At 34.7% G+C, this 13066-nt stretch overlaps 2 protein-coding genes across 51 annotated transcripts in view; one reads left to right on the top strand and one right to left on the bottom strand.

Moving 5' to 3' along the window:
- adamts7 (a disintegrin-like and metallopeptidase (reprolysin type) with thrombospondin type 1 motif, 7) overlaps positions 1–13066 on the top strand; it is a 610954-nt gene that overhangs the window by 376993 nt on the left and 220895 nt on the right. The gene's annotated exons all lie outside the window — the stretch shown is intronic.
- myo9aa (myosin IXAa) overlaps positions 1–13066 on the bottom strand; it is a 253527-nt gene that overhangs the window by 130756 nt on the left and 109705 nt on the right. For all 50 annotated transcript variants that reach the window (NM_001423815.1, XM_073905946.1, XM_073905954.1 and 47 more), the window contains exons 3-5: positions 3095–3189; positions 2955–3017; positions 650–749 (exon numbers count right to left, since the gene is read on the bottom strand). In NM_001423815.1, the coding sequence (NP_001410744.1) occupies positions 650–749; positions 2955–3017; positions 3095–3189 (258 nt within the window). The remainder of the gene's footprint in view (positions 1–649; positions 750–2954; positions 3018–3094; positions 3190–13066) is intronic.

Raw genomic sequence — 13066 nt, 5'->3', positions numbered from 1 at the left:
ATTACAACAGAAAATAAAATTTGTCTTCATAGACATTTTGGCTAGATACTAATCCATTTTACTTGTATAGCACAGAGCAGCATGAATTTGCTCCAAAAAATAAATCTTATTATTATTATTATATATATATATATATATATATATATATATATATATATATAATGAATGTGGATAACTCCAAGTGTAAACAGGGAATCACTCAAACCTCCTTTCCCAATGTCGAGGGCAGCACATGGGCTTTGCTTACTGTGCTTTGCTTGCCATGTAAACACTTAAGTGTCTTGATGCATTAATGACCTCTGCCATTTTTCCATCAAATCTGGATTTAAAAACGGGTTTAAAAACAATTAAACAATTTAAAAATTTGGAATTGGCCACCACTAAACATGTACAAGACTTTGAGGATGTCCTTCCATAAGCCACACATCAACATGCATTGCCATAGTAAGTGGTGATAAATTCAGAGACCCTCCTCTCAAAGAAATCTGATAACAAGTGGTCACAGGAGACACATGTTACAACCAGGTGTCAGTGGCAATGTGTCTCTGTCGACCACTTGTAATGGGCTCATCTGAGAGGAATGTTAATGGCAGTAGTAAATGGGGTCACTGAGGGTGAGTACAGTGCATGCAGCAGGATGAAGTCGTACCTGATTGAGGTAATGGTATTCTTCAGGCTTTTTGAGGTGGAACGCTGTCCTCTCCTCTTCACTCGTTCCTGCCAGCAGGTAGTAAAACACGTGGTAATTCCTGCGACATAAACAGAATATTTTTTTTTTTAAAACAGCATACTGCCATTAGTCGATTGAAGATATTTGGATATAAATTTGCCAGTTGCTTTACAGTCCAAGCAGTACTGATTCTGCTTGGAGTCAAATTTTAGTGCTGAACCCATCTTTAAAACAGGGGTTTTCAAGATGCGGTCCAGGGACCTACACAGACTGCAAAAATTGCTATGGGACCATGGGAATGTTTGGAGCGGGAAAAAGGTACAGTTAAGCAAGTAATTGAAAAAAATTAAGTAATTAAGAGTGAAAAGAAGATTTAAAATAAATGAAAAGTAATTTTATTAGTAGTTCAATATTATCTAATCTAACATTATTTAATCATTACAGTAAACAAATGAGCATAAAGGAAAATAAGATGTAATGATTTTTAAATAATTATTGAAAACAATGAATTAAAATACAATTTAGTGAGATAAACAACAAAATTAAAAACGTACAGTTAAAATGTCATTGAAATAGGTAAAATGTGCCATTTTTACAATAAATTAAATATGTAATATATATTCATTTAGTTAAATTAATATATACCGTTAAAATATCATTAAATTTAACTTAATAGAGATTAAATATGTAATACGTTTAAAATAAATTAATTATCCAAAACTCAAAGAATGACTAAAATAAGTTAATAGATGTATACATATCATTAAGTAATAAATAATAAAAAAAATAAATAAATGTACATGCAACACAGACTAACTACCTTTGCTTTTTTATTATTTATATATTCCACTACTTAAGATGGGCCTTTATACAAGAAGCAAATGATCAAAAGAAAATCGCCACACTGACACTTTACCTCATAAATGTTTTTAATAAAGCATTTGTTATAAATATAATATAATCTTAACTTAAAAAAAATAAATATGAGTTAAAGTAGCAGTGTGCCATATTTGTCAAATAAGGGTTACTTGAACAAGGATGATCATATTCAATCCCTGAAAATCCCTGCTTTAAAACACAATGTAGGAAAGCATAAAATTAAAAGTTAATTCTTGTTATAAACCTTTGGCACTCTGAGGGAAGGCATGCTTACATCATTCTAACTAAAACTAACAATTTTTGAAAACTACATTGTCTCTTTGCATTTGTTTATTTAACTTCCACAGTAATTCTCAATCAAAATCCAGCAATCACTGTTAAAAATGTTTTTTCAAAGCAAGCATTTCAGTTTGTGACCAAGTAAATATTTCATACTATATACAATTGAAGTATTGTTCAAAAAGTCACACAACTGTATGTCTGTAATAAACTTGATATGTGAGAAAAATAAAGGGCACTGACTCTAAAAAGCTGAGATTGACATATCTGTAAAGAAACTAATCGCTTTATCATGCCACTTGTCACACAATGTCAAACTAGTTTCGGTTGGACAAACTTGGACAAGTATGACGGCTGTGATTTATGCCCAACTCCATAAAAACACGTAAACAAGGAATTTATGTCATAAAACTAGTGTGACCAGTAACGACAGCCAAGAGATAAAGCATCTGTAGATGTAAACTGAACAACTACTGTAACTCCAACAACACAGCATAGAAATTACTGGACATATTCCTCATGAGCTTCTATCAAATCAACACTATATTCAATTAAACTTTAGTTTAGATGAGAATAATGTTGATTTAAGCACAAAATATTTCAATTCAATAGATGATTTCTTTATTTCCTACTTATTGACAGCTGAAGTGAATAGGATCAGCAAGGTATGGGACAGTTCATAAATAAAATCATTACCATTATTTTCTTTTGTCTTGGTTCTGTGTGATTGCAAACAGTTTAGTTCAGTTAGTATTTAGAAAATAACTTTATATAAATAGTGCAAAAGGGGGAAATTTTAACACTATGTTCCATACATCATTCTATGCTGATGTATGGAATGTCTAATTGGAATTTAGTGTTTCAATAGGACACTTTTTTAGAAATTCAATTCAATTCAATTCAGCTTTATTTGTATAGCGCTTTTTCAATGTAGATTGTGTCAAAGCAGCTTCGTATAAATGGTCATAGTAACTGGAATAGAGTAGTTCAGTTTTTAGTGTTTAAGTTCAGTACAGTTCAGTTTAGCTCAGTTCAGTGTGATTTAATCATTACTGAGAGAAATCTGTGAAACAAAGTCAAATGACCCATTCCTAGTATTGGTTAATAACAGCACAACGTCTTCTACCTTTCATTGTGTTCCTGATAGACGAGTCTGGACTTCTCCAGCAGGTATTTCTCTACATATGCTCTGCAAAAAAAAAAAAAGCAACAAATTAGCAAAGGGTTGCAGGCATTTCACAACACTACAGACAGGGACAAACTTACCCTCTAACAGTGCCACTTTCCTGATAGTTCACTTGGATGAACTTCCCAAAACGGCTGGAGTTATTGTTATGTGCTGTCTTTGCGTTGCCAAAAGCCTGTAAATGCAAAAAAACACCATAAGAGTATTGACAAGTGTATGAAGGACTAACTAAAATTTACAACAAATTTATCAATTGTTTAGAGAATTAAATAATTCATCAATCAGTGCATTTTTATGCACATACATCCAGTATGTGGTCAGCCAAGGACATCAAAAAGGTAGTAGGAAGTCAAAAATGCATGAATCTGGTAAATCAATCAATCAATCAATCAATCAATCAATCAATCAATCAAACAGTTAATCAATCAATCAAACAGTTAATCAATCAATCAATCAAACAAACAGTTAATCAATCAAACAAACAGTTAATCAATCAAACTAATCAAACAAAAAGAAAAAAAAAAAAATATATATATATATATATATATATATATATATATATATATATATATATATATATATATATATATTTAAAATAATAAAAACACTCTTACCATAAAAAACACTTTGTTAAATATTAATTATATTTAATTAATTTAATTATATTAATTATCTATATATTATCTACATTAATTATATTAATATAACTATACATTAAAAAAAATCATGCTATAACTAAAAACAAGGAAGCACGTTTGACCAGCCAGCAAACCAAAACAACCTGCATTATGATGCAATGTTTTAGGTTTGTCAATCATTTATGCAAAAGCCTGAAATTAATTTTTAATTGATGAGATAGTTGGAAAACTGTCATGAACAACTTAATTACAAACTAGTGTGGTGTAACACCTTGACTACAATACACCTTGACTACATAAGCAGAACAAAAAACCCTGAGGCCAACCTAAATCAGCTGTAAGTGTCCAGCACTTCCCTTTCTGGCCTTGTTTTTGTTACGTGTCTGCCTGGAGAGCAGGAAGTTATTCAGCTGTACGTAAACGCTCTTGTTATTTGTAGCTCCACCACAAGTAAACAAATTCCTCTGTAGAACGAACAAGCTGCGAGGTCCGTCAAGAGGGACAGCATTTACCCACGGCCAAACAGAGGTCAGTCTCACAGCCAATGGTGCCACACACACACACAAACACACACTACCCCGCAAGTGTGTGCTTTTCAGAGTGGGTTTACGGCTCTCAGGGGATTCAAGGACAAGCCGTTCCGCCACAGGAGAATGGAATTCTGGGTAGGGCGGCACCACTGGCGTACAGCTGACAGCCATGAGCTACTGTAACAGTCAAACACCGTGACGCATCTAGTCAGCTATGTTAAGTAAAGTCCTGAATGTCTAGAAAAGGTTATGTCAAACACGGAGATAACTATACAAATTGCCTCTGGAAGCTGTGCTGGAAAAGTCTATTTAGCTCTTCACAATCTATGCTAGAGGCACATGCCAAACATCAAGTGGATATTGCGCAGTTCCTCCTGCGACACGTTAATTTATGCTGTTTCAGAAATTCACAACTCCAAAATGAAAGAGATCTGGACGCTCCAGGAAAACGGGTCAGACGAGGACACATAAAATCAGCTGTTAAAGTGTCACGTTCAGTCTTCCTGTGCAGTCAGAACACACAGCAACATGTCATGATTATCAAAGGAGCCTTCTAGAGCCAAAAAACCTTGGACATGTTGGACATGAAAACATGCCATATTTCTTGCTTATCGTCAGAAATTGAAACGTGGAGATTTGGAATTCCCAATAATATTACTAGTAAAGCAATGTAACTGAGAACGTTCATGAATTTGGAATTTCTAGACATTGTTCCAATGAACCTTTGTAAAATCTTGGATGGCTGGATTTACAGCTCTAAATGTGTGGTTATAAGCAAAACATAACATATGGATTAGATTTAAACAAGCTATATTTAAAATTGCTTATATATTTTGATCAAATATTTGCAAACACGCACACAAATTATGATGCAGGAGGAAACAAATGATTGAATCAAACATATGAAAATAAAACAACAAGGACAGATTTGATTCTATTGCTAATATTATTAATTTATTTTGTGTTTTGCTATTTCACAATTATTTTACTGTTAAAAAAATCATTCATTTTTCACAGTTCTGTAGATGTAAAATAAACTAAATTATAAATAAAAAATAAATAATAGTAATAAAACAATAATAATGGTAGGCGTATCTGTCTACTGCTGGTTAAAATGCAAAATTTCGCACAGACGTAGAACAGTGGACTTGACAAAAACTTTTAATTTGCTCTAGTCATCAGTAAGTGAATTAATATGTTTAAGACATATCCTTGCAATCAGTCAATAGCCCCTTTCACACATACAGACCTTTCCGGAAAATTGCCGGCAAATTTCCGGAAAGGTTGTATGTGTGAACAGGTCATTTTTGAAAATAACGGCAAATTCGTTCTGGCTATTTTTCTAGAATTCTGCGCTGTGTGAATGCAGATGGAAGATTGCCGTAATAAGCGCGTCCACGTCTAGAACGTGCTGACGTGAGACGTCTGCTTTAGCCAATCACAACAGTCAGACGCATTTACGTCCGAGCGGTTTGTGAGAATAAAAGCCTTTGAATATTTTTCCAGACACATTTAGCTGCTAGAAATAAGTCAGATCACGTTTATATGTTCTTCTTAATGCCAACTGTGTAAATAATCATCGATGAGATGCTTATGATAAGCCGTGGTTTGTTTACCTTCAAGATTTGCGTGTGTCTGTGAGGGCCTGCACACGCACATATTATGAACATCTCGACATGCGAAAGTGATCCTGCGAAAGTTGTTCACAATATTGATCATCCACAGAGTTTGTAATTTAGTCAAATGTTTACAAATACAAGCGCAGCCGTTTAAAGCTCATTTGTGGTTAATGATGTCAGAATTTACCGGTATTTTGGAATGGATGTGTGAATGCTCTTTTCCGGAAAATTTCCGTAACGTCCTCGCCTGTTTGAACAGCGCTTTTTTAAATATACCGGTAAAGTCGTTCCGGAAATTTTCCAGATATTTACCGATATCACTGTGTAAAAGGGGTTATTGACAACATTATTAGACCATTGTATACACTTATGAATTATACCTTATAAATACAATATGCTGACTCTTTCAACACTATTTGGAGGAGTCCACGCTGCTGAGCAATGTTTATAAAAGAATGTAAAGACCTGTTAAGTCATCAGTATATGCTTGTCTCCTGAACTTGAAAATATAATTGGCTGAATCATAGAGATGCTGGATTAAGATCGTCTGGGGGGTTGACTCAAGATCACAATCTTTTTTTCGATTAATCATGCAGCCCTACTCTGTATGCGAAGATATTAAATTACAGCTGCAAATAAAACAAAAACAAAAAAAAATTATATTAATCTCATCAGAAGAATTAGGAGACTTTCTTACTCCACTACCTGCATGAAATCATCATCAACAAAATCTAATAATATCAAATCAACTTTTACATTTATGGCCGCAGCCAAAGACCAGTTACTCAGTGAAGCTAAGCAAGACTGAGCCTGGCCAGTACCTGGATGGGAGACCACATAGTAAAACTAGATTGCTTTTGGAAGTGGTAGAGAAACCAGCAGGGGGGCGCTCAACCTGTGGTCTGTGTGAGTTCTAATGTCCCAGTAAAAGTAAAGGGGACACTATACTGTCAGTGAGCGTCATATATTGGATGAGAAGTTAATCTGAGGTCCTGACTCTGTGGTCATTAAAAATGACATGGCACTTACTGTAAAGATTAGGGAATGTAACTTTAGTGTCTTGGCCATATTCCCTCAATCGTGCCTTACCGACCATGGCCTCACAATCATCCCCACCCACCAAAATGGCTTTATCACAGTCACTTCACTCCACCAATAGCTGGTGTGGGTGTTAAGCGCACTGGCCTGTGGTTGCCCCCACTGCACACTGATGGTGGTGTGGACAGACCCCCCTGATGATCGTGAAGCGCTTTGCGAGTATTACCATACACAACAAATGTGCTACATAAATACACATTACTTACATACAGTTGAAACCAGAAGTTTACATACACTGTATAAAACGGCACATAACCATTAACAAAAAAGTCAGATTTTAATGTGACTAAACTTTTTCTATTTTAGGTAAGCTAGGATTATCAAATTTGTTTCTGTTATGCTTAATAGCAGAATAATGAGAGAGATATATATTGTTTTGAGAATTTTTTATAACTTTTCTTGGAAGTCAAGTTTACATACAATAAGATTATAATGCCTATGAAAAAGCTTAGATGATGATGTCAAGGTTTTGGAAGTTCCTGATTGGCTAATTGACAGCATTTGAGTTAATTGGAGGCACAACTGTGGAATAGTATTTAAGGAAAACCTCAAGCACACTGCTTCCTTGTGTGACAACATGGGAAAATCAACAAGCAGAATCAACAAAAAAGCCAATTACAATTTGCTAAATTACACTGGGAAAAATAATCATTTTTGGAGACATGTCCTGTGGTCTGATGTAACTAAGATTAAACTGTTTGGCCATAATGACCAGTGTTACATTTGGAGGGCAAAGGGGAAAGCTTACAAACCTAGAAACACCATCTCAACTATGAAGTATAGGGGTGGCAGCATAATGTTGTGGGGCTGTTTTGCTGAAGGGGGGACTGGTCCACTTCACAGCATAAATGGCATCACAGGAAAGAACATTATGTAGAAATACTTAAGCAACATCTCAAGACATCAGCCAGGAAATTAAAACTTGGCCACAAATGAGTCTTCCAAACACCCCATGACCCTAAGCATACTGCTAAATTAGTTCAAAACTGCTTTAAGGACAACAAAGTGAATGTTTTGGAGTGGCCATCACAAAGCCCTGATGTTAATCCTATATAAATTTGTGGGCAGCCAACAAATCTGACTCAGTTACACCAATTCTGTCAGGAAGAATGGGCCAAAATTCCTTCAAACTATTGTGAGAAGCTTGTGGAAGGATACCCAAAACATTTGACCAAAGTTATACAGTTTAAAAGCAAAGCTAGAAAAATACCAAGGAAATGTGTGTAAACTTTTGACTGTCTAGAAATGAATACAAAATTCTCAAAAAAAAAAAAATCTCATTGTTCTGGCATTTAGCAAATATAAATCATTTAGTTAATCCCAACAGACCTAAAATAGTAAACATTTAGTATGATTTACCATCCATTTTTTAAATGGTTATGTTTCTTTTTTTAGAATGTATGTAAACTTCTGGTTTCATCTGTACTTACTTAAACAACAAAATTAACAAAGGAAAAAAACTGCGGGGTCGCTAAATGCCTTTGACCGTTTGGTCAAACTTCTCTAAAAATGCATCTTGATCAATCACTGGTACAACTAGCATATTAATGTAAATAAACACCATGCACTATTCACTATTAAATTAACTAATGATCACTTATGTATTGATCATATTTCATAAATTAGGCCATTTAAATGACACAATAAAAACACAATCAAATATGATTATGTTATTAATAAGTAACAGGATATTTTTTTCATAGTATAGTTGCTTAGGATATAAAAGGTGTGAGTTAAATTACAGCACACGTACTACGTATAATTAAATTTTTGTTGTTGTTGATTATTTACTGTGAATTAAAGTGCATAATATTACACTGTAAAAACACTGGGTTCCATACAATCCCTTCATGTTGTCGAAATGCAAATTGATAAGATTAACTCAATGATTTTTACAATTAATTAAGTTAATTTAACATAAAATAATCAAGTTGTCCTAAAAATGAAATGAATAGACAAAGAATTGTGTTGTTTCAGCTCATTTGAAATAAATAGCAAATGAATGGCATTCATGCAGTAGCATACATAGAGCAAAATGCTTGCTATGAAAGGAAATATGCATGCTACGCCATCATGCTTTGCTGCTTACTGGCAGCGGCAAATCCTCCACAGATGAAACAACAACACAAAAGGCTTTTGTTTCGAGTTAAAGGTCTTGATCTCATAGGAGAAGCTGAGGGGGTGAATAAAGGACTGAGAAGGCGAAAGCATCACGATTACCGAAATCCACAGTGGCACATACGAACTTAGAATAAAATGACATCAAAAGCGCAAACGGGAAGTTTGCGGTTGTTCCCGGCACAAGACGCAGGGGAACGCTTAAACACATTTTGGATGAGCTCCACAGGGAACGTTCTGTGAAATGATCTCAGGGCTTGAGGACTGAAAGCTTTAGAGCATTCTGTCGCTCACACAAACACACAACAACCCGCTCTGATCTCACGCCACATTTACTAATGGACCGCATTAGATAAATATTGTGCCTTGGCCAGAGAATGCCGTCACGAGGGAAATACTCTCAAAACAGTGTCAGTGTGGTGGTAAGACCATAATCCTGTTCACGTGTGAGAGTTTGCAGAGTGTAAGAGATCATAGACTCTCTGATAACCGTAAACACTGAGTAAATCACTCACATAATCAACTTGTTTTCCCACTAGGTAACTAAATAATGTCCATCGTTGGCTACTGGCAAATATATGATTACATTTCACCTGCCAGTGACTGAATTATATGAGTTTAGAACATACCTTTTTTACTTGCTTTCACTTAAACGTTCAGAGCATTTAATGGTTGTTAAAGTGTCTTTAAAGGGGCTACAGAATGGTTTATTTTAGCTAGAAGGAGCAATCTTTATTTTGACAGCAAATAGTTTGCTCCTCTGTTGTGTTGTGAAGGAAATATCTGTATGTTGGCTCCTTACAAACCAACTCAGCAAAGTTCACAATATATACATTAAAATAACAAAATATATATTTAATAGAGGTGTGAACCTACACTGGTCTTAGGGTGTAGTTATGATTATCATGCCATCGATTCGGTTCAATTCGATATCTCGGTGCACTGATGATGGTTCCCATACACAGTTTTATATTTTCTTCACAGCACAACAATTATTGTATTAAAATGTAAGTTTTGCACTATTTGTAATACAATTTTGTCCTTTAATACAGTCAGATATATAAACTATACCTTTAAAAACTCAAGTACATGCACACAGAACATGAGCATTTATAGCAAATACACAAATGTAAATTTCCCGCTCGCTTTCTGAGCCTTTCTAGCGAGTTCTTTCTTACACCCCTACGATTGGTCACACGCTTAACACAAAGGGCTGCAATTGGCTCTAATGTATGGCGCTGTTCACCGATGAGTGACACTGATAAAAGGCAGCAGCAATCACAGCTGATCCATGATAGACGAAGTGGAGAAAACTCTCTATGCAGACACGTGCTGGTGACTGTACCTAGAAGTAACGCTGTAACAGCTGAGAGGAGAGGAAAAGTCAGGCCAGCAGGTCAAGTGGACCACAGCGAGAGAGAGAAATGGAGTTTACTTTCATTTTCTCAATTGAAGTGAAATAGGGGTTTTTGCTGTAACTCCAGTGTCAGTGAAAGACTGTCAAGCAAACACACAAGCAGTGAAAATGTGCAGAGTTTCAGCGTTTTTAAGTAGTTGGAATGCTGTAAATACTCGTGCTCGCCTCCCTCGCCATATTTAGCTACCACAACGTAGCTTATTTGAGATAAATGATGTTAGTACACAATAACCGGTTATGATTATTACTGAACCGATACTGAATTGTCCACGCGTGCATCCCGGTGCACCGAAGAAACAATTAATTTTGACAGCTCTAATATATAAATAGATGCGTTATCGAATAAATTACTATTCTTTAAATTGTACATTTATATAGGACTATAGAGACATATACTGTGTACCAATTCACATACTATCCATCATAAATAGTATATGAAAACAGAAATAATATGTCCCAAACCATTGTATGTTAAAAAGAGTATGCCAAAGGTTTCCAGATGGTTTACTGTTTCCATAGTGTAACTGCTTATATTGCCCACAATACATTGCACGTTGAATGTGAATTTCATTAGATCAAACGCGGGTAACAAGTGTAAAACTAAAAAAAATAAAAACATGATGGATGCACGGGATCAACCGTCAAACAGAAAGGCTTTGGTAAAGTTATTTGAATGACTGTTAATTGATATCTAGCCTACTGGAACATATTTCAATCGTATTTTCTGTGTTATATTTTATCTGCAACAACAACGTGAACTTATATCAAGATATGTTTGGACATTAACTTTTAAATGCATAATTACCTAAAGACCTGAGGAGATTTCTCTGCATGAAAGACTCGTGAATGGCAGATTATCCTGCTGCTTCTTCTTCAATAAGGTAGGTAATTAATTATGAAAGAAATGTGGACGACGAGTGGATGATCGACAGGGGATGTAAATTAACAACACAACAATCTGTTAATGAGGAAGTAGTATATCTAAATCTTGCGTACTCTTCTGTTACACACTCAAAAGTATATACTTTTTTTCTACAAAAAAAGTACACCGTTTTAGGGAGTAGTATACAGTAAGTATGCAAATTGGGATGCAGCAATTCTCTTCACAGAATGGCTGCTTTATTCTTCAGCCTGTCCTGTTTTTAAAATAAGAATCCCACATGCATAGTAAAGCACTTTTTGACCCAACTGTTTGTTTTGTACATATTTCACCCAAAGTTGAGTTACAATAACCCAGCTATTTTAGTGTATTTAGCAAAACTTATATAAAGAGTCATTTATTTAACATTTGGATTATGCCATATGCCATCATTGCTGTTTCTAATTTGCATGCACACTCCTCTGATCCTCTGACTAAATCCAGACAGAAAAAGTGACAGTACTGCAATCTTCATCTGGTTCCATGTAACAGGGTCAATTTGCTTCCTGTGATACAATGACGGAAGTGTAACAGTTACTTAGAAAGCTGTTGTGTGGACATGATGTAAATCCCCTGCGGAGGAGTGGATTTAGCACTTTGTGAGGTCTCTGAGGTCAGTGACACTCACGTCCAATCTGCTGCTTCACTGATGACCAAAGGCATCAGTTAAATGTGTAGTCATCGCTAATAAGCTTTGATTGCATTTACAGCTAAGAAAATCATTTAATAAGCACAAAAAATAGGGATTTTTTGACAACTTCATTTTGTATCACACAGCAGAATACAGTTGCCAGTCTTGCATTTGAGACCTTAATACAACTGCATTCACACGTCGTTTCAATATGTATGGCAGTTGACAACTGCATCCATAATTTTTTGCAGAGCTTACAGTTTTCTGTAAACAGAAGGGCACTGACAATTGGTGTTCTGGGTTTTTAATTTGCATTTTTAGAAATTTACAGAGGCATCTGAAAATTACATCCAGCTATCACTGTCCTCCATAAACTAATGTGTAATCTGAACATTAAGACACACACATTGACCCTATTTTATTTTTATTTTTTTATTATTATTATTATTTTTATTTTATTTTTTTGGAACATTGGAACTTTGTTGGTTTAAGACTTCTGGTCTTGTTCACTTCCATTGACTTTTAGCCATGAAAAAACAACTCATTATGCTAACTGATGTTGCAAACTAGTATTTTCTTATTATATTGCTTGTATTGTATTTTCTTTTTTTTTTTTCTTTTTTTTTGAATGAATAAACTTGTTTGTAAACAAGTCATTTGACCGTTTACTGTTGTTTGTTATTCCCAGTTATTCCCCCCATATGCAAGCTTTAAAACAACCACAGAAGGTGAATAAGTAAATACTGTTGTGAATCTTAAACACAGACAGCGTGAAAAAAGCCCAAATATACCCAGTCTTAGTTTTAATCTCAGAAAATATACAGGTATATGTTTGTTGCATGTTCAGTCTACTAATTTAAAATGAGCTAAGTTAGCACACTTCTTGAGATTTTGGAACATCTTAATTACTTTATATTCAGTCCACTTAAATTTTGTAAAAACAATTAAGTTAACTTAATTGATTTTTCTGTTGGGACAATATGAAGGAATTAAGTGGAACTCAGCATTTGTAAAGTGTAAATTATTGAACTTTTGCCTTAACCATTAACCAAAATTTAAATAAAATAAACATGAAAATAAAA

This window comes from Danio rerio, chromosome 7 (assembly GCF_049306965.1).
Source record: "Danio rerio strain Tuebingen ecotype United States chromosome 7, GRCz12tu, whole genome shotgun sequence".
Taxonomy (NCBI): domain Eukaryota; kingdom Metazoa; phylum Chordata; class Actinopteri; order Cypriniformes; family Danionidae; genus Danio; species Danio rerio.
The sequence above is the reverse complement of the archived record's forward strand: the minus strand, read 5'-3'. Positions and strand labels throughout refer to the sequence as shown.